The sequence below is a fragment of the Cupressus sempervirens genome, chromosome 3 (assembly GCF_028749045.1).
Source record: "Cupressus sempervirens isolate cs-2001-9-10 chromosome 3, ASM2874904v1, whole genome shotgun sequence".
Classification (NCBI taxonomy): domain Eukaryota; kingdom Viridiplantae; phylum Streptophyta; class Pinopsida; order Cupressales; family Cupressaceae; genus Cupressus; species Cupressus sempervirens.
The window spans coordinates 390183651-390207109 of NC_143120.1; the positions used below are offsets into that span (position 1 = coordinate 390183651).

The window sequence follows — 23459 nt, forward strand, 5'->3', positions numbered from 1 at the left end:
CCTACAAGAGCAACCCAAACACTCCACCAAATGTGCCATAATTGAGTAGAAAAGGAGCAATGGAAGAACAGATGGGAGACAAACTCCTCCCCATTACCACACAAAACACAATGAGAGGGACCCTAAAATCCACGTTTACAAAGATTATCCCACGTAAGACAGTGATTGTGAGCCACTAGCCACATGAAAAAATTGGACTTGGACCAAGAAAATTTATTCCAAACTTGCTTCCACCAAGGGACCTCAGCATCCTTGAATAATTGTCTAGTTATCTTCGGATACCCAGTAGAGACATGATATTTACCATACAAGGTACCTCCCCAAGCCAAAACATTTGGTCCTAGTAGAGAGGAACACTCCCTAGAGGCCAAAATATGAGAAAGCTCTCGACGATCCACCTCTATGCCTCTAGGAGGCCAATCAGAAGAGTGCTTCTATCTATAACCAACAACATGTCCCAATTGATAAGGAGTCTTGTAATGAGCCACTTTATCCCATCCATCAACATGAAAAGAATCACAGAGTCTGAAGATAAGGGTACATCGATAATATGGATGAAAAGCCATCCCAAGCATTAAACCAAAACAAAGCCTCAAAGCTCCCTTGCACATCTAGGAAAGATCTCTCTTGACTAATAGAGCATCGGTCTTTAGAGTATGTTAGACCATAGAGCCACGACCTTCAAGAGGAAGTGAAAAAATAGAGCAAGGATTTGCACCTCTAAAATATTTATGGGTGATGATATGAGCCCAAAGTTGGTGTTGTCCAGAGCACCATCACCAATAAAGCTTTGTAGCCAACGCTTGACTACTCAAGAGAGCTGATCAAAGACCAAGACCACCCTCCTTTTTAGGCCTACAAACAGCCTCCTAGCTAATTAAACTTGATTTAGTGTTACACAAATTATCACTCCAAAGGAAATTCCAAGAAGAGCATTAAACACCTTGAGAAAGTAAATAAGACCAGCCTGAACCATGCTTCTATAAGTAGGAAGAGCTTCAATAATAGATTGAAGAAGAGTAACTAGAGCAATAGTAGAAAGCCATCTATGAGTCCAATGATTTACCTTTTCCTAGAGCTTGATAATCAAATTTTGCCAAAAGAGTCGTGGCTACCTAGAACAACAATAGGAATGCCAAGATAAGTCAAAGGAAGCGACCCAATCTGAAACTACAAGATATCAACAATCCTTTGTTGAATAGAACCAGGAGTGTTAAAAAAGTAAATGGAAGATTTGTGCTCATTAACTTTTTAACTTGAAGCTGCCAAATAAATATCCAAAGTATGTCGAAAGGCTTTAGCTTCCTTGATCCTAGCAAGACCCGCAAGAGCAGAATCTTCAACAAATTGAAGGTGAGAAAGAGTAGGTAAACCATTACCCCACCACCACCGCTGAATAAAATTTAGGGATGTCTGATACTTAATGAAACTGCCCAAGCCCTCAACCATGATGATGAAAATATAAGGGGAGAGAGGATCGACTTGGAGGAGACCTCTAGAGGCATTAAATAGTTGGGAAGGTTGACCATTAAGAAGAACTAAAAAAGAGGCAGAAGTAACACAACTCATAGTCCAACTCACCCATTTAGAGCTAAAGCCAAAGGTAAGAAGAATATTCCTCAAGAAACTCCATTTAACTCTATCATAGGCCTTAGTCATATCCAGCTTAACAAACATAGATGGCTCCCTTGAACTAGCCATAGAGTGAATAGCCTCAGTAGCAATAACCACCCTATCCAAAATTTGTCTTCCAATAACAAAACCACCTTATTCCTCTGACCTAATAATGGGGATCCACTTTTTAATTCTCTCAGCAATCAACTTAGTAATGACTTTGTAAACCACATTACATAAGGCAATAAGTCTAAAAAACCCTAGCTGATTAGCTCCCTCTTTTTTTGGAATAAGAGTCAAGAAAGTAGAATTCAATGCCCGAAGTATCTGCTTGCTGGAATAAGATTCCTTAACCACCTGAAACAAATCATGATTAATGATGTCCCAGAATTCTTGAAAGAATTCAACTGGATAGCCATCGGGACCATGAGCCTTTCCCTTAGGCATGCCAAAGACCACCTCCCCTAGCTCTTCCAAAGAGATCGACTACACGAGATAATCATTCATTTCCCGGGTAATAAGGGAAGGAATACAAAACAAACTAATATTTTCTTCATTATCAGCAAGAGGAGAGTCCTTAGAGAAGAGAGTAGAAAAGTATCAAGTAGCCTCCTGGAACAAAGCTAGCAGGGAAGTCAGTTAGATACCTTGAGAATTAACCAAAGAAGAGATATTGCTTTGATTTCGACAAGATTGCATAGTTTTATGGAAAAATAAGTGTTCCTATCGCCTTCCTAGAGCTAATCAACTCTAGCCTTTTGCTTACAAAAAATTTCCTCTCAAAGTTCCCATTCTTCTAGAGCTCTAGAAGCTAGGGATTCAACCCTTCCAAGATCCTATGAGAAACCTCGATCTCTAATCTACCTAGTTATGACATCAAGATCTTCTTGAGCAAGCCTCTTCATAGAGTGAAGGTTCCGAAAACATTATCTATTCCATATCCTGAGCTGCCTTTTAACATATTGAAGCCTTTTAGAAAATGAAAACATAGCAGTACCATATGCAAGAGCACCATCTCTCCACCAACATAATACAAGATCATGAAGAGAGGAGTCAAGAAACCACATCAACTAGAACTTAAAAGGTGGACGCTTTAGAATAAAAGCCCTAGTAGCAAAAAGTTTGATTGGCCAATGATTAGAACCCCTCTAGTCTAGAATTTTCGAAGAGAGAGTAAGGGTGCCACTCAGGCCTAGAAATTGATGGTCATATTGGTCGTTTTTCAATATTTTAACCGTATATGATAGGCTATTTTTTTTAAAGGCCATACACATTGACATGCCAAATTTTTTTAAAACCGTTAATTTGACAGTTAGATTTCTCAATAAACTGTCAAAATCTCTTATAGGGATAATATAATACTTCACTTACTAATATAGATATAACATTATATTAAAATATATGTAATAAAATATAAGATATTTTAATTAATATATAATATATATTTTTGTATATTAGTAGTAATTTAGAATCTAAAACATATGAATTTTAGAAACTCAACTTACTAATAAATAATACTATGATGTAATTGTTAACATATTTTATATTATTCATTATATATTTATATTTCTATATTTTTAGCTTAATTCATTGTAATTTGTAATTATTATTATTTTAGAATCTTTTTTTATAAAGCATGTGATTTTAGAAACTTGTTTAATATTTATATTGATTTAAATTTCTTATTTTTAAAATTAAATATATTAATTTTAGAAAGTTGCCAAGTTTCTTTAATATTTTTATGATTTTATATTTTTAATCTTATAAATTAAATCTTCTACGTGTTAAAATTTTCTTATATTAATTTAGAAACATCTAATATTTTTTAATATATGATTGACTTGTACTTATTTTTAATTATTGTTTTTAAAATTATTTTCAAAACAAATAAAAAACAAATAAAAACTTGTTGTAAATATGAGATTTCTTTATTTGTTACTAAATTATACTTATTCCAGTTTGTATCTATATAAAATAATCGTATCACCAAAAACATTATTTTTTGTCAAACAATTGTATTTTTGTTTTATCGTAGCTTCAAAATTCTTCTTCATCAATTGAATCACATAAGGTAAATTTTATGTAGTTTTCAAAATTCTTCTCTTCATTATGTTGAATCACATAAGGTAAATTTTGTGTGCTTTTTAGAACTCTTCTTTTCACACATAGTTACTAATGTTATATTTATTTTTGTAGGTACATAAAAAATGTCTTCAAAGAGAAGGAAACAAGCAACTGTTGGAGAAATGTATAGGTGGCTTGGAAAAAAAGATTCAGATGCTTCTTGTATTTCATTACTAAATCAGGATGAACAATCTCACAATAAAAATTTGAAAGAAATTTTTGGGACTTCTTTAGATGAGGAATTAAATGAACTAACAAATCAATTTGGGGAAGGGTATAGTTTTAATGATGAAATTGAAGATAGGTCAAATATTTCTAATCAAGAGAAGGAAAAAGTTCAAGTTAAAAGAAAATTTCAAATGGAATGGCTAGAAAAATTTGTGTAGCTAAATCATTTTCATGATGATGGTAACATAGTAATGAAATGTAATTATTGTGAGAAGTACAAGATGTGAGGACCATGGGGTGTAGGGGATGGATGTAGTAATTTTCAACATGATGCTTTGATTACTCATGAAAAATCATAGATACACAAAGATGCTCAAGCAAGATGGATTAATGCAACATAACATAAGATAAAGTCTATTCCTAATCACATTTTAGAGATTGAAGATGTTAATAGGGAAAGAATAATAACCACAATGAAAACAACTTATTTTGTTTGTCAAGAGGATTTATCTTTAACCAAATATGAGAAAATATGTAAATTTCTCATGGATTTGAAAAACCCCAATATGCCAAAAAATCAAGATTACTTTGCATACACAAATCATAAGGGTGCTAATGAGTTTCTTTTTTGCATATCAAAATATCTTGAGAAAATTCAAATACATGAGATGTTGAAAAGTCCTTTTTTCTCACTAATGATTGATGAAAGTACCGATCAAAGTTTAGAGCAACATCTTATTGTTTATGCAACATATTTGACTTTGGAGGGTAATGGGATACCAGTTTCTAGTTTTATGAAGATAATGAGTGTACTAGATGGTAGAGGGAAAACTATATATGATGCTATAAACCAATTAATGAATGATAGAGAGCTTCCATTAACAAAGGTAATAGTTGTCTCAACTAGTGGGGCTTCTACAATGGTTGGTTGTGAAAATGGACTTCTTTCTCTTATGAAAAAAAATGTTCCAAATCTTATTTCAGTACACTACATAGCTCATTATGAATCATTAGCAGTGGGTGATGCTTCCAAAAGGATACTTGAGTTATTGTGTGTTGAAAAAATTGCAAATAAAGTGCATTCATGAATCCAAAATTTACCAAAAAGAAACAATGAGCTAAATGATTTACTTAAAATTATGTAGATTGATATTTTGAGTGTTTTTCATATCCATGCAATCAGATGGTTATCCAGAGGAGAAGTCATAATAAGACTTGTGAAGCTTATGCCAACCATTTTAACCTTATGGGAAAAAGATAAGAAGTGTTCATCATTATATGAAAAGGCAAGGATTTACTCTATTTAGTTTTGTTTACAAATGTTTGCCGATGTTTTAGGAGAACTAAATAAATTGAATAATGTTTTTCAAGAAAAAAATGTAGACATAATAGTTATTGGTTTGGCTCTTGATGAAGCTATAGGAAATTTATATAGATGGTTTTTAAGAAGTGGCACATTTGTAGAAGTTACAAATTATCTTTCAAAATTCTTAATTGATTCTAGTTTGGATCTATTGAAGTTAAAAAAGAAGATGTTGTAATTCATAAGCATGAATTACTATATATTCCTATTCCATATGAGGGGTTTCAGTATGGGGATGTAGGGAAGAATTTCATGAAACCTTGTGTTGAAGGAACATAAGAAAGTTGTCAACACTTGACAAAGGGTTATATTCAATCTCTCATTGATTGTTTGAATGAAAGATTTCCAGATCTTCCTCTTTTTAATGCAACAAAACTTTTTAGCCCTTCTTATTATCCATCAAATCATCAGACCTCAGAGCATTGGCTTGATAAGCTTCTTCAACATTTGCAACATACTAATTGAAACAATGTTAATGATCTTGAATCTACATTTGATTTTACTAGTTGCAAAAGAGAGATGAATTCTTTTGTTGATGCATTGCATTCAAGTTGTGAAGGTTTTAAAATGAGAGATGCATGGAGAGTCTTTCACAATACAAAGTATTGGCATAGAAGTTATCCTCATACGATGAAGTTATGACCGATTGTTCTTACTATTCTTGCAAGTACCGTTGATTGTGAAAGAAGATTTTCAAAACAAAATATCATCAAAGATGTCAAAAAGTCAAATCTAGGTTTGTATACACTAGATGCATTAATGAGAATATCATTAAATGAATGTGAAATAAATGATGTAAACTGTAATGAAGTATGGAAGAACACAAAGTCAAGAAGAGTTCTTGACCTTTGATTAAATTTTTTTTATTAGTCTATGTTTTGTATCCCAATTTTAATTGAATTTTTTTCTTATAGATTGGAATATTAGATGGTGTACTTTTGAGTATATTTTTTATATTTAATATGTTGCAAATTATAGTGAAAAATTATTTAAATTTAAAAATAATTTATTAAATTATTCATATAAAGAAAATTTGACAATCAATAATTTTTTTTGAGCATAAAATGAAAGGCACTAAAATGACTCAACTGTCATCAAAAGTTCATATGATAGGCAGGGGTGACCGTCAAATTCCAGGTGTGGTGCCACTAACCTAGAAACAAGAAATCTATCCAATCATTTTGAGATAGCATCAACCCCAATCCTTTGATTATTCCAAGTATAGAGACCATAAGAAGGCTTAACATCAAAGAGGTGCAAAAGCAGTATGTGCTAACGAAGAAGAGCAGAAGAAGGCCCCAATCTAGTTAAATTACCTTGCTTCCCCTCCAAACTTAAAGCTGAATCGAAGTCTCTTGCTAACACCCAAGGATGAAAAAGGTTGACAATTTCTAACTTATTGAATATGCCTCGAAAGTTCCTCCTTTCCCACAAAATCAACAGGCGCATGCACATTAGTAATCATGATTACCTCTCTTGAGTCCAAAGCAAAAGCCACCATAAAGAGAGCTGAGTGAGAAGACATCTAGCCAAGGGGAGAAATTTTTCATGGATCCCAAAAGATAGCCAAACCATTAGCACTTCCCATAGCCCCAACACATTGGCATTGCTCATGAGGCCAAATACTAGAGGCCTATTAAACCATAGACTCCATAGAGAGCTTAGTCTCTTGGATACAAAAAATTTAGGGAAATAATCAACCACCAAATTCTAAATAGCCTCTTGTCTAGGGATGTTATTCAACCTCCTAACATGCTATGAGAGAATAATCATCATTGAGTAGAATGGGGAAAATTAACATCCAATGGTTCCACTAACCTAGACTCTGTCAATATATCGCCTGTGAACTTAATCTTCTCTTGGTTTGTTTTACGCCCACTTCTTAGAGGAGGAGTAGAGGAAACTTGCTTAAAGGGTCTATGCATCAACCCTAAGGGGAGAGGAGACCCCTTACCCTTACCAGATGCTAGCACGTCCTTAACCAAGTTTGCCAGAACAATGTCATTATCCTCTGACACCATAGGTTTTGCCAAAGCATCTGACTCAAGAGCTATAGGGACCTCACAATTCTAGTGTACCACAACTTGGGATACCCCACAAGTGTCATGAAGTGAAAGTCCCTCATCTGGGCAAACTGGGTCAGATGAGATACCAGGAGGAATACCCTCCTCTAAAATCATACTATCCAACACCTTAAAGCGATTAAAACTTGAATCAGATTGTCGATCTTTCAAAGGCCTCTTCTGATCACGTCCCTTAGCTCATGGCCAAATAGGGGTATATCCATCCTTATCTTGCATTTGAGCCTTTCCCTTTCTCGTAGTATCTAGTTGATTCTTCCCCTTAGTTGTATTATCCATCTGAGCTTGTCCTTTCCCTGTAACATCTACTAGACCACCATCCTTGCTAGTTGTAGAACCATCGACTCCTTTGGAAGTCAAGCTGTGAGGATATTGATGTTGTAAATGACCGTACTCATGACATATTCAGCATCGAAAAGGGAGGGATTAATAATCTAACTGCTGCACCCAGGAAGAAGCCCCAAGACAGATTTCCAAAGAATTTAGTAATGGGTTATTTAAATAAATTTCAACACAAATTCTAACAAAAGAAATGACCTTTTGATCGAGGGATTGATGCACAATTGCAGTTGGCTTTCCTAGCAAAGCAACAATTTGACGGAGGATGTCTTCTCACTAGAATTCTAGGGGAAGGCAAGGCAAGCGAATCCAAACTAGCACTATTGAAAGGAGATCTTCAGCAAAATTAAATCTTGAATGCCAGGGTTTGACAAATAACCCCACATGGTTATAGAAATAAGACCCTCCTTCAAAAACACGATCACGATTAGACATGTATGCGAATACAACAACAAAAAAAAGCTATTCCTAGCTAGCATGATCTCCATATCTCTTTCCACTTGTTGTAAGTGACAAATCCATGCCTCCAGAGTAGATAACAAAATCTAGATTCTAAGAAATTTGCATATCAAAGCATGCTTAGTCCAATATTCAATGTCCTCCATCACTGCCACTGGAGGAATAACCAAAATTGGGCGATCATGGCTACATGGAGAACAACCATTAACTTTTTTCATCTTGAAGCTCTCTCTCGAATAAAACGATTCAGATATTGTTGCATGCACAATTGGAGAAGAACCATTTGTCCTCACCAATACATAAAAAATCACAGGCCCTGCCATGCAAACAATACAAACCCTAATCCAACAATGTCAACAAATGCTCTCCAAAATATGAAACCCACACTAACTCTGCCCAACAACCGTCAATCCAAAAAAGAATAGAGAATAAATTTAACACATGGGCTAGGGTTTGAGCCCTAGTGGAGCATGCCTCCATCGCTATCAAACTATGATTTTATGATTAATTACAAGATCTAAATGTTATATTGTACATAATACTTTTTAAAATATGATTTGTGCAATGATTGTTGGCTATGTACAAAATCAATTCTCCAATGAAGTTCAAAATATTTCAATGAATAATATTTCATAAACTTATAGTAGAAATTATTATAAAATGATTGTTTTATTTGAAAATGGTTAAAGTGACATAAAAATGAGAGATAGATGTCAATGTTTTATATATTATATATCTCACATCTTTAAAATTAAACATGTTCATAAAAATAATTTATTTTATTATCATGTATTTATGATTTCTATTTCTTTAGATTACTTTTAGATTAAATTATTTTTTATTAACAATAAGATTAATAGTTTAAATACAATGCAAAGTAAAAATAACAGCAATCCCCTTCAATAATTAGAACTCTTATTCCTTTCATATTCTTCTTTTACCATTTGGTTGCTGGCATAGGAAGAGAAAATTAGAATAGAAAAATGCAATGGAATGGAATTAATTAATTAATTTTTAAATAAAAAAATAGATTGGGAATAGGAATGGCTATTCCAGTTTCAACTATTTTTTTGCATAGACAAATGCTCATTTTAGAGACAAAATTGGAATATGTCTTCCTATTCCTTATTTTGATTGAGTGTACCAAACAACAAATATAAAACCTATTCTAATTTTTTTTTCCTATTCCAGTCCTATTCTAGCAACCAAATGGACCCTTATGTCATTGCACTTTCTATGCTATGTTCTAGCTTTCATTTTGCACGTAAGGCAGGGACCCTAAGCTCAATGAGAACTCTTGTTTACTCTTTACCTCCGCCCTCTTATTAAAATTTCATTCAGTGTTTTGCTGGAATATAAATTAAGCATTGGCATTCAGAATGCTGACTTTGGGATTCTGAAACTTGGAATCCAGATTATGATTAGGGAATCCAATTTGGGACTGTTTGGTTGACCAAGAATTCATTGTGAGAATACAGATTTCCTCTGTTTGGTTGCACATTGTGGAATTGGAATACTAGCCAAAATAACATGTTAAATATTATCATCCAGCTATAGCATTATCATCATGCAAAAAAATTCAATACTTATTTGGTTTGTTGAAGTCCAAACATTTTTAACAAGTATAAAAAGATTAAGTCATGTTGAAAGTAAACATTATCATAACGGATGAGGATGATATTGTACTTATGGATACTAAAACTTTTATGACTCTTGCTCTATAAAAAAAATACCATTGATTATAATTCACATAATTATTGATATGAAATATGTATATTGTTCAAGTCTCGTTGAATGAATATGAATCACAAGAATTGATGAAATAAGAGTCAGAATCATTCCATTAAAAATATATATATTTGTAGAGATCCAATAAAAAATTTGATCATCACAACATTCAAACTCATAGGTGCAAAGTCTAAATTTTTATATTAAATTTTTACGAAATCTTATCTGGAAACACTTTTACGCCAGAAAAAAAATCAATAGAGTAAATTGTTTTTGTCCTGCATACAATTCATTTAACTGAGAAACAATGTATGTAAAAAAGTTATTTCACCAAACTTCTTTGCAGTAACTACTGAAGCGGATCAGGCGGAAAAAGCCTGATAAATTACTCAGCAGTGGCAAATATATGAACAAGTAATAGTGGAAAATTTTCTCCCTATTTAAAAAAATTAAATTTCAATTCCAATTCCAATTCCAATTCCAATTCGGATTGTGCGGACCCAAACAATGGATTATAATTTTTTTAGAGTTCTGAATGCCAATTCCATTCTAATTCCACCGACCAAACGGACCCTCAAGTAAATGCTCGTTTCTCTCTTTTGCGCCGAAGACGCCAGCGGGAAAGCCAGAACCCAAAGCTATCGACGGGTGAAGCTAGCTTAAGCTCGTATCTGGTCAGGAGCTTTGATTCTGTTCCTCCCATCTAGCTGGGTAGCAGAGGAGGAAGAATAATGCTTTGCATGGGCACCCCAATGTGGAAGATATACAGCGGAGTGGAATCAAAGTTTGTGAATGCCAAGGGTTGCTATGATTTTTCCAAAATTGGCATTAATAGCAATGATACCAGAGCGTTCAGAAGGGGTCGGAGCTTTTTGTTCACATCATATTCTTCAACTAAAAGCAAATGCAGCTGCTCGACTCTACCGCTCAAGCTCGACACTGGTATTTAGTTCTCATTTTGCCTTGTTTTTTTGGTAAATGTTCGATGCTATATTATATTTCATATATTTTTATTGGATTATGGCGGGGAAGATTCAAGCCTCGTCTTATGCTTTGCCATTTGTATTATTCGTGGACTTCACGCAATGACACTTCTGTTAATAGACTCCGCAGGAAACTGTTTGCAAGAACCACTTCATATGCTACGAGGAACGCTTTCTCTATGGAAAGTTTCTCTATTTCCTGTACCGCGGTCGGGTAGTTTTACCTCGAAAACATTACATAAGCGGAAACCACTTTGTTCCGTGGCCTACCATACATGTACAAATCACTTAATTGTTGATAAATTGCCCTTTCTATTAAAATCTGGGCTTCATCTACGAAAGTCTAATGATTAATCAGTTTAGCTCGTTCCATGGATGATAGAACTTAAAATGCTAGTTATGAATTGCTGTTTCAGTATAACGTACCAAATTGAAATACTTGAACATAGAAAAATTGCAACATGGACCAGAAACATTGAACATTCAACATAGTAATGTAGTACATATCCAATAGTAACATTCAAAATTCAAATAGAAATTCAAGTACCCTTCCTTGTGGTGACCTAGTTTAGGAATGGTGAAGGTGGGGTACTCGGGTACTCCAAGTACTTGGTGTAGGGATGTCTTGGGGACAGGTACTTTGAGGTTTGGGTAGGGGTGGGGGGAAAGAGGGTGCATTTGCATCCATGCATATTGCTTTTGAGCATAAGCTTTTATGGCCCGTGTGAGTGACATTCATAAGCATAGGCGAGACAAAGTGTGGATGTATTTTGAGAGGACTTTGTAATATGAAGAGGAAAGAAATTATACCCTTTGCAACTTTAGTTGCATGAGTAGTCAAATTCATATGGAGAATGTAGAATTTTTGGTGATAGATTGTAATACAATGGAAACAATAATTTGAGATTGTTAGTTTCATTGTAATCTCCCCTTTCAAATTTTCCCTAGAATCACAATGGCAATTACATCTTTAACAAGTATAATATCTCCTTAAAACAATACGACCTTAGATCTTGCAACCAAAACCAAGTGGTATTAGAGCTCCAATTTAGCAAAGGTGAAGAATCAAATATTGTGTAGTAGTCAAGATATCTTGGACATGTAGCATGGAGTGACTTCTTTCATAAGGAGTATTGTGTGGTGTCATCCTACCTCAAGGTTTTTTCCCATTTTTGCATTTATTGGATATTAGGGCATCTTAGCCCACAAAAGTCAAATGCTGTGGTGATATCTCCTTTGCATTATTCTATTGGAATTATTATGTGTAGATCTTATCACTAAGATGAGTTGGTCAATAGTTGGGTTAATCTAGAGCATCCTAGTGTCATGTCCCCTCTCTAGTCTGATTAGTAGAGTCATGAGAATTGGCCTATTATTAGAGTCTCGTAGGCTAGCAGTGGTAAATAGAGACTCATACTAAATACTCAGTGACCAGAGTTGGTCCTAAGTCAGTTTGAGAGCCAGTCAGGGCAGTTCCTTAATTTAGGGATTTTCCTAAAATTTAGGAGGTTGTGACAGTGATCAAATTTGAGGCTCATTGGGACTAGTATACGGTTTCAGTTTCAGGGTGACAGGGTATATTCCCTAGTTTCTAGGAGTATCCCTAGTTTTTAGGGATGGGACTGCCAGTTGGCCCACATTGCCCAACATCAGTTGCAGGCAGGTGATAGGACCTGTTCACTGATTATTTGGTTGGTTTGGCTTTCTAGTTGAATAAAAGGAATTTTTAAAAATATTTCCTAAGTTTGCATTTAAAGAAATTAAAATAAAGTTATTTATATAGCTAATTGGAGTAATAAGGGGATTTTGGCTTCATTTGGTTAGGCAGGCCTATGTGTTATAGCTGGTTGGAAAGATCTTGAATTATTATAACTTTTTCTCATCATCCGAAGACCTTCAAGCACTTAGAGTTATGTTATTTGAGGAAATGGGTATTTTTCCTATACATAAAGGCTTTTTAATTGAGAAGATGCCATTTTATAATAAAGGGAAAGATATATTCTCCCTTTAGGGTTCGATTGGCTTTGAGAGGGAGATAAAAGGAGCGTTGGCTCATTCTTTCATTATCTTTTACATCTTCATTCTTGGTATTTGCGATTTTTCTCTGAGGAGCAATTCTAGAGGATTGAGACGCAAACCCTAGAGCTTGGCTATTGGGACACAAACCCCAATAGGTGGTTTCAACAACATTCTATAGTATTGTTTCAGTAGTTGACAAAGATTGTTAAGTTCAGCGTTTGGGGGTGCTTGTGCATTACACGTTGAGGGTCTTGTTTGGCATTTGGGATCTCCTTGCTGCCTTGGTGTGATTATAGCAGCTGTACGACTGCCATTTAGTTGGCATGTGATTTGTTGGTTGGCTTACGTCAACCATCTCTACCCTTTTGTTGCGTGGCTGGTCCATTCTTGCAACTGGCATCTTCATTCCTTGTTTGTAAACACCTTTGCTAGCATACTGATTACATATCTTGCTTGGTATGATTTGTAGCTATTTTGGTTAATTGAATATTATATTATTTGTTGTTGTTGTTAATTATTGTTTTACTTATATTTGGAATATACAAAAAAAGAAGAAACAATGTTTGTGCAACTTTTGTCTAATTCTCCAAGACCACAAGGAAAGTATAGGAAAATCTATTATTTTAATTAAAATTTTCAGAAGTTCATTGAAAAGATCCTTTTGAGATCTTTTAGTTGTATTAGAGCTTGAAACTTGCCAGCCTGTAGGGTTTCAGTGAAATTATCACAATAGGTTATAGAAAAGGGTTTGATAATTCATTTAAGCATTTGGCATCTATTTTATATATCTTCTATGCATCCTAGTGGAAAAATACATAGGTTTTATGAGTGCAAGAGAAACCAGTGGCAAGCAGAGGCTGCCAGAGATGCAGAGACACCAACTATGGGTGAGGCATAGGGTGCTCTTGGTGATGACATGCCTACAGAGGTAGAGGAGAGAGACTGATTATTTCACAGCCTAGGCTAATCCAGACATTGGACAGATTACAGGAGACCCTGGAGCGGATGGAATTGAATAGGCGTGGAGGTAGATAGGAAAGACAGGGAAGGAGCAGGTTGGTTTTCGTTGCGGGAAGCCAGTGTAGTCATCGATCCCATGTTTCGGCAGAGAGCTCCCTTCATTCCCATAGGTAGGAACGTCCATGTATTCCTCTTTTGGATAGACCATTATTGCCTCAATTTAGGCAAGTTGAGTAGCCAACACAGGTGGAGCCACTTGAGATTGGATTCCAGGATTCAATCATGGTAGCTACAGCTGAGTGGAGAGCCTTACCCCAAAGGTTAGGGATGTTTTTCCTTTTCGACAATATTGTGCATAGTGAAGGGATAACACCAGGTTCAGAGGAGATAGGGGCTACAGACCACAACAGAACAACGACCTCAATAGAGTCACTGGGAAGATCACACTAGCTACCTATGATGGCGTGAGTGATACAAGTGCACGAGCTTGAGTGCACAAGCTGGATATCTATTTATCATTGAGATCTTGCCTGAGAGAGAGGCTATACAATTTGCGGTTTTGCATTTAGACGGGGTTGCCTATTGCCTATGATTGGTGGCACCATGGATTGGTCACCCAAGATCACGCCATGATTCACTCCTATGCTGGATTCACTGAGCGGCTCATTGCTAGGTTTGATCGTAAAGACATAGAATTTTACTACCGAGAGTTGGCACATATTAGGCAAACAAGGAACATGGAGTCTTTTGTGAATGAGTTCTAGCGTATTGCAGTCATGGTTTCGGACATGTCTCATAGTTGTTGTGTGATGCTGTTCATAGAGGGTTTGTAGGATAGGTTGAAGAGACTAGTACAAGCATTTAGGCCAACCATCCTCAAGGAGGCCATTGATGTTACATTTAGACTGGACACCTCTCCTACTCCCTATCAGGCAGATAAAAAACCTTTTAGGGATTCTTGGCCTCCCTAGAAGGCCAACACTTCCCAGGACAGAGGGGGACCACCTTCTAGACCACTCAGGATGGACCAGGAGTTGAGGAAAAAACTATGCTTCTCCTATAAGGAGCCATGGGAGCCTGGACATTGTTGCCTTGGTTAGACAAGGTTCATTTGATTGAGGTGACATCTGAGATAGGCAATGAGGAGATACCTGATGGTTAATACTGATACTGAGGATAGTCTAGAGGAGGTTGAGCAGGAACACCTGCAGTTAGAGCTAGACACTTTGGAGCATTTGGCGTTAGCTAAAGTAACTATGGCTACTCTCTCCAGTTATCCCAGATTTCATGCCTTTCGTTTGAAAGGTAAATTGAGAGGCAAGCGGATTATGAGCTTAGTAGACACAGGTGCCATGCACAACTTTATTGACTAGAAGCTAGTTGACAGGTGTGGGTTCCAGTTCGAGGAGTTTGTTGGTTTTGGAGTGAAGGTTGTAGACGGTGCTGTTTTGAGCTGTACTTGGAGGATTCCTTAGCTTAGCATCCGGATGGGGGACTATACTCTGATAGATGATTTTTTTATGCTATCGCTGGAGGATTATGATGTAGTTTTGGGCATGCAGTGGTTATAGGGTATTGGGCAATACATCATTGACCACCATCGCATGCAACTAGAGTTTCTTTCTGGAAGGAAGAAGACTATGTTGAGGGCAGCTTCAAACGGTGGTCCTAAGGACCACAGACTAGAGACTATCATTCATCGTGATGACATACTTTGGGTTACATGTTGTTTTGTGAAGTCCAAAATACCTACACCTCAGGATGGCAGGGCCTTTCATATAGACATAGAGTTCATCAAGGGGAACAATTTTATTGCTAAGACACTTTACAAGAAGCCATGACTTGCTGCCCTATGTTCATTGAGCCAGATTTCGGTAGATTGGAAGGCTCAACTTTTAGTTGAGTATTGCAAAAATCAGTATGCTTGTGAGATCATGGATGGGTTGACACAGGATGACGGATATAGTGTAGTGGGTGATGTCATCTACTACAATGGCAGGGTCTACCTTGTTCCTGAATCACAGTTGAAGGAGCACGTTTTGCATGCTTACCATGATACTCCTATAGTAGGACATCCTGGTTATGGTAAGACCTATAGGGCAGTATGGGAAAGATTCTCTTGGAAGGGTCTCAAGGATGATGTCTTATGCCATGTTCGTGAATGCATGACTTGTCAGCAGAACAAGTTAGAGCATACTTTTTCGGTTGGATTGTTGCAGCCTCTGCCTATATTGGAGCAGAAGTGGACAGGGATATCTATGGACTTCATTATAAGTCTTCCTCAAGTTCAGGGGAAAGATTTTATTTATATTGTGGTGGACAGGTTGACTAAGTATTCAAGTTGTCTTTTAGAGAGATATTTAGATTCCATGGTCTCCCCAAGACCATAGTGAGTGATAGGGAGAACAGTTTCATGAGTTCCTTCTGGTAGGAACTTTTCAAGCTAGGAGACATAGAGTTGACTCCCAACACTAGCTACCATCCTTAGATGGATGGACAGATTGAGGTAGTTAATAAGTGGGTGGAGGGGTATCTGCGCAACTATGTGTCAAGGCAACAAAAGGCATGGGTGCGTTGGCTGTATTTGGGCAAATATTGTTATAATACTATGCACCACATGTCCATTGACATGACTCCCTTCAAAGCTCTTTATGGCTACGAGACGTTATCTTTTGTTGATTTCGCTTTCAGTGACAATAGAGTTCCCTTGGCACAGGATTGCTTGTAGGAGAACCAAGATATCATGAGATCTCTTAGGGAGAATTTGTAGCATGCTCAGAATCAGCATAAGATGTACGTTGATCGACACAGGACGGAGAGAGCATCTGAGGTGGGTGATATGGTTTTCCTTTGTCTACAACCTTACAGATAGAGCACCCTTAAATGGAGAGGAGTTGAGAAGCTCAAGCCTCATTTTTATGGACCTTACAAAGTACTCAGGTGAGTTGGAGAGGTAGCCTACAAGATTGATTACCACCAGAGAGTAGGGTTCATAATGTGTTCCGCGTGTCATGCCTAAAGAAGGCACTAGGGCAACATATTTCAGCATCACACAATTTACCTCCTTTGGATGAAGAGGGTAAATTGATTTTGGTCCCTAAGAAGATTCTAGAGGTTAGGAAGAGACAATTGAGGAGTAGGGTGATTCGGGAGTACTTGGTGAGCTGGAGAGGTCTACCCATAAAAGATGCCACTTGGGAGGGTGAGTTCATTTTGCAGTATCTAGCATTGCAGTTGCTTGTGGGCAAGCATCTCTAAGAGGGGAGGAATGTCATGTCCCCTTTCTAGTTTGATTAGCAGAGTCATGAGAGTTGGCCTATTATTGGGGTCTCGTAGGCTAGCAGTGGTGGATAGACTCATATTGGATACTTAGTGACCAGAGTTGGTTCTACAGTCAGTTTGAGAGTCAGTCGGGGTAGTTCCTTAATTTTAGGAATTTTTCTAAAATTTAGGAAGTTGTGGTAGTGATCAGATTTGAGGCTTATCCGAACCATTATACGGTTTCAGTTTAAGGGTGATAGGGTATATTCCCTAGTTTTTAGGAGCATCCCTAGTTTTTAGGGATGAGACTGCCAATTGGCCCACATTGCTCGACATTGGTCATAGGTAGGTGATAGGACCTGTTCACTGATTATTTGGTTGGTTTGGCTTTTTAGTTGAATAAAAAGAAATATTTTTTAATATTTCCTAAGTTTGCATTTAAATAAATTAAAATAAAGCTATTTATATAGCTAATTGGAGTAATAAGGAGATTTTGGCTTCATTTTGTTAGGCACGCCTATGTGTTATAGCTCATTGGAGAGGTCTTGAAATATTTATAACTTATTTTCATCATCCCAAGACCTTCGGGCACCTAGAGTTATGTTATTTGAGGAGAGGGGTGTTTTCCTATACGTAAAGACCTTTTAATTGAGAAGATGCCATAAGGTTCGATTGGCTCTGAGAGGGAGATAAAAGGAGATGTTGGCTGATTCTTTCATTATCTTTTACATCTTCATTCTTGGTATTTGCAATTTTTCTCTGAGGAGCGATTTTAGAGGATTGGGACGCAAACCCCAATAGGTGGCTTCAGCAGCATTCTACAGTATTGTTTCAGCAGTTGACAAAGATTGTTAAGTTCAACGTTTGGGTGTGCTTGTACATTGCATGTTGAGGGTCTTGTTTGGCATGTTGGGATCTTCGTGCTGCCTTGGCATGATTATAGTAGTTGTATGGCTGCCTTTCAGTTGGCATGTGATTTGTTGGTCGGCTTATGTTAGCCATCTCTACCTTTTTGGTGCATGGCTGGTCCATTCTTGTAGCTGGCATCTTCATTCCTTGTTTGTAAACACCTTGGCTGGCATACTGATTACACATCTTGTTTGGTACAATTTGTAGCTATTATGGTTGACTAAATATTATATTTGTTGCTGCTGTTGTTAATTATTGTTTTACATATATTTGGAAAATTCAAAAAAAGAAGAAACAATCTTTCTGCAACTTCTGTCTAATTCTCTAAGACCACAAGGAAAGCACAGGAAAATCTATTATTTTAATTAAAATTTACAGAAGTTCAGTGAAAAGATCCTTTTGGGATCTTTCACCTAGAGATGAAGATAAATTTGTGCGTAGGCATCATTTGACATTGGTCTTAGAGTTTTGTTGAAATTGCTTCTTGCCATTGGTAGAAAATGCTTATGTATTGTAGCAACTATAGGAAATATTGCAATTAACATGCAATTGCCCTAGTGAAACACATTTGCTCCTTGGTGAAATCAGCAAATTGGCAACAATCCAAGGAAGGGTTTTGACTGTTATGTTTGACTTTAGGGCATTGGTTGTAATGTCCCCAAATTAGGAGAACCCAAAATTTCCCTGGATGATAGTTTCTATATAAAAGCAAGTAGGCTTTTTAGGCTACCTTTTTGCTTTGATTGAAATCCTGCAAACAAGTTAGGAAAAATTATAATTGTAATTCATAATTAGACATTCTTGAGCTAGAATAAACATATATCAGATTAATAGATTATTTGAATCAGATTATAAGGTGTTTCAACCATAGAAGCATAGATAAAAGTTATCAATGAATTTGTTATGCAATATAAGTGTCATACTACACTTCTAACTAGATCACAAGTCTGACTGTTATAGTTATAATCTGTTCTAATCTCTTCTTTTCCTATGATGAAATGAATGAATGTGGATTTGATATTGTGACACTTAAGTGATTGATGTTTGAATGACAAGATGATTGATTTATTTCTGATTCCAAGACATAAATTGATTGATGACGATCTGATTGCTTGCTCAATTGGTTTTTTCTGATTGATAGATTTTGTGATTCAAACTTTGCTGATTTTATGATTGCTTGAGATGCATTGATGAGTGATGATGTATTGATGTATGCTTGGGATGATTGCTTGTTTATAATCTACAAGTGAAAGGGCTCCACCTTTGATAAGATTTGAGTCACTACTTTTCACAATATCCGTACCCCCATATTCATCGTTAATGGACAACACCAATGACTAAATTAATGGACTACACCAATGATTAATTTCCTATTGCACATTTGGTAAGGACCCTTGCCTCACCACCCCTAACGTTCAGGTCCCTCCCTCTTGAGAGGAGGGCACCTCTCTATTGGGGCTGAGGCCCATTAATTATTATTACCCATCCCACCCTAATCCACCTTTCCTACCACTACCTATTCTACGCCTACCTACCCTACTCTACCCTACCTATTCTACTACCTCACCCAAATAGAATAATTAGATCAGCTGGTGTTGCCTTTGTGACCTTTGTGAACAATATGTTATTCTCCCAATTGATCTCCCCTTTGGATGTATTCTTCTAATGGAACCTTCTTCTTTAATATCTCCTTTGGGTGTAGGGAGTCACATCCTTTGGTTACAAAAAAGATACATCTATTTGATGACAACTGATGCCTCTTTCACACCTTATTTAATCTCACCTATCTCTCACTTCTCAAATCTGCTTTTATTGCTTTTCAAATCTGCACATATCATATTTAGGGGTCTGAATTTCCATGAGGTACAATTTGATGCACCATCCAGCTTGTCTTCAACTTTGAGTTTGTTCATGATGGTTCGAAGCTGAATTAAACAACCTTGAAGACAAGCAAAGAATATTGCAAAGCTAAGCGATTTGGTTTCGTCTTTTTTCTTGAGACCCACTTTGATACCATGTTAAATTTTCGAACCAGCATACATAAAAAATTAGAAATGTAATATATTGAAGCTCAAAACACAAAAAAACAAATTGCACAATTATTTATCTTGGGAAAACCCTCCACTTGTGGGAAAAACCCAACCAAACCCGAAAAATTAGATCCTTTATTGCATATTAACAATATTGCTTCACAAGCTAAGCCAAATGAATGCCTTCTTCACTTAGTCTGTAATCACACAATAGACATTTACAAAGGAAGAAGTGCTCATAGTAATGACAACACTTTTGTGAGTCGCTCAAATCACAACCTTGATGCATGTTTACACTTGTTTTTCTCAACCCTCCTGCGATGTCCTGCATGAAGTCTTCCACAAAGCGTTGCCATTCCCGCCTAACCTTTGTTTGCAGCCATGGCTGTCGTTGATCGTTGTTGTCTGTTACCGTTAGCCTTGCTCCGATTTGCAGGTGTGGCTCTAGTGTGGCTGTCCTTCCTTTGTTTTTCTTTGCTCCTATGCCCGATTGTTATGCTTACCTTTCTGTCCTTTCACTCATTCCTTCCTTCAGCGTGCTTTCATGTTATCTTTGCTTCTCTATTCGTTGTTCGTTCGCTGCATCTCTACTTCTCTTCTCGCATATTTTTGTTTCCTTGCCTCATCGCATCGTTGATTGTTCTATTGTTTGCACACGACCTAGCTTGACTTGGTATTATCGTGATCGTGCATCTCTTCATGCGCAGTGTTGTTGTTGTTCTTTGTTGCCAGGTTAGATGCTTTCATTTTTCTATTTGGTCGCGCAGGTTTCTTAGCTTGGTCGCGTTGCATCTTGGACATTTTCATGACATTCTCACGACACTTTCATGGCCCTTCCATTTTTATTCTCTGGTGGTTTGACATTTTGGCTAGACATTCTCACTGCTCACATTTTAAAGGTTCTCTCTTGAGGCATATTGAGGACGACACCCTGGGAATTATTCCATCTGCTACTAGAGGTTGTTGTCGTGCTTACTTTAACAAATGGTTTTTCTTAACAAAAACAAAGACAGTTTATAAAGAGATTTTCCCAACATTCATTGAATAGATAATTGTATTCCTTTTCACATGACATTAACTGTTTTAACTAACAATGATTACTGAAATAACCATGTTCATCTGAGATAACCATATCAATGAACAATTGAAATAACTAATTTAATGATTAACTAAAAATAATTATATCCATGATCATCTGAAATAACTAGAGTAACGATTAACTGAAAATAATTGTGTCCATGATCAACTGAAATAACTAGATTAATGATTAATTGAAGATAATTGTATCAATGATCAATTGAAATAACTAAATTAACGATTAATTATCTTTTCTATATACAAGTAAATAAATGCTTATCATTAAAAGAAGAAAAGAAACATAAAAGTATCGTCTGGTGGGTCTTTGGCTGGCTGTGCAAGCCTCGACTTTTGGTAAGAGAAGCATTGACTTAGGTTTAACCTTCCAACCTTAGACCATACTTATCCCCACACAATCTATTGAATTAGAAAGACCCTCCCTACCTCGAGATCGGGCTTGGGATACCCTTAGTCCAGCCACTTGAGCATTTTGGTATTTAGAATGTCCGCACAGTTATGGACAGACATGTTTGCATAATTGGCACCACTGATATTAAGTGATCAATAGATGGAAAAAATGCTTTTAAACTACCTTGGCCAAGGTTTTCCTAATGGGTTCAACGACCCGATCACCACCATTCGACTTGACAACAGGAATCATTTATAGGGACAAGCATGAGCTATTAAGTAAAATTATTTAAGTAGATTGAATGTATCAAGTCTGATTTCACTTTCTTTATCCTTGTAGATTCCATCTCACCTCTTCACCTTTTCCATGGCTAAATAGCCAATGAGTCCTAGGTGCTCGGAATTTCAGAGCAAACGACTCTTATTGATTCATGAAGATTATAAACTTCCAGCATTTCACAATCTGTGATTTAAAAGCTTATATTCTTTAAAAGAATAATTGTAGAAATAACTATCATCCGATTCCAATTTCTATTGGCAAAAGTAACTTATGATTCCATGTTATAGATACTTTACTATGCTTATTGGTAAGCAACTCCCTAGAGTTATTTAGTTATGAATGAGGATAATCTACAGCTCGTAGCTATGAAAATCAAATTGTAATAACATGGGAATAACATTAATTGGGAATGGTTATCACATGACTTGATATAAATCCGAAACTACCTAGAGTCTTGCTAAATGATTGGTAATCAGCTCTTCTTCAGTTGCTTGTAGACATAACCACAGTGTATAAATATTACTTAAATCCTCAACAAGGAAGGAAGATATGCGATAGACTGTAATAGAATGACATTGCTATGAAATGAAAAAGGTCTTCGCATGGTCTTGCAGAGATTCAATGGATTTATAGCATAGTATTGGCTATGGAGGAAGCTAGAATAAGCAAGGAAAAATGCGATAATAAAAGGAAATCGGGAATGTGTGCTCTTGCATCTTTTGTCTCTCCCCACTCATGAATAAAAAGGTTTTGAAAAGACTCTTTGGCTTCCGTAACTTAAAGAATTATCTTGGCTCTTTGAGCGCCAATTAAAAGCCAGGTGTTCAATCGGTTTCAAACAAGGAAAAGAATAAAAAGATGGAAAAAGAGTTGGAAGGTTATAATTCAAAAATTGTTATGATTTATATTTATCTATGTACATGTAAATATATTGGTGAGGTGGCATCATTTTATTGTAAGAAAATAATATTATGGTGTCACTTCATTTTTATGTCTATGTGTATGTACATAAGTATATATTGTAATAATATGGTGAAAGAGCATTTAAATTCTTTTGAGGTGTGTATTATATTTTAATTAAATTATTTTATGTTTTTTAAATTATTTATTTAATAGCTCATGTGGGTCCTATATATGTATCTTGAAGTTCAAGTCGCTAGGTCCTTGCCAAGAAGTTTAGGGTCATACCTGTCATTCCTATTGATTGGACTAAGCTAGTATCCCATTCCATTGATCCCATTTCGCAATGCTTCCCCCCTTCATCTTCTCCTGCAATCACTCATGAAAACACTACCACTATAATAACAAGTTCCATAATAATTTTCATATAAACATTTATAAGACTTTAGTTATTAACCATAATATCAAAATCAAACAATTGCTAAACATCATATAACAAATAATGGTTAACGACCATCTTCATAAATAGTTAATACAATGGATATAAATAACTACCCACTTCACATGATTATGAAAGAATAATTCGTTAAATCCAATGGCTATGAGTTTTTTTAAAATTTGGTCAAAATTTGGGATGTAACACTTACAAACAAACTCACACCTAGGTTTAGAAAGCTCTCCCAACTAGTTGCATGGGCTTGATAACTCTGACTGTGAGTGTATACATTACTTGCTTCTTGCTGTTGTGCGTCCTAT

The 23459-nt window shown here is 36.1% G+C and overlaps 1 protein-coding gene across 2 annotated transcripts in view; it reads left to right on the forward strand.

Moving 5' to 3' along the window:
- Positions 1-10442: 10442 nt before the first annotated feature.
- LOC149566657 (Radical SAM superfamily protein) overlaps positions 10443-23459 on the forward strand; it is an 81628-nt gene continuing 68611 nt past the window's right edge. For both annotated transcript variants that reach the window (XM_089819978.1, XM_089819979.1), the window contains exon 1: positions 10443-10818. In XM_089819978.1, the coding sequence (XP_089676104.1) occupies positions 10608-10818 (211 nt within the window). In that variant the 5' untranslated portion in view covers positions 10443-10607. The remainder of the gene's footprint in view (positions 10819-23459) is intronic.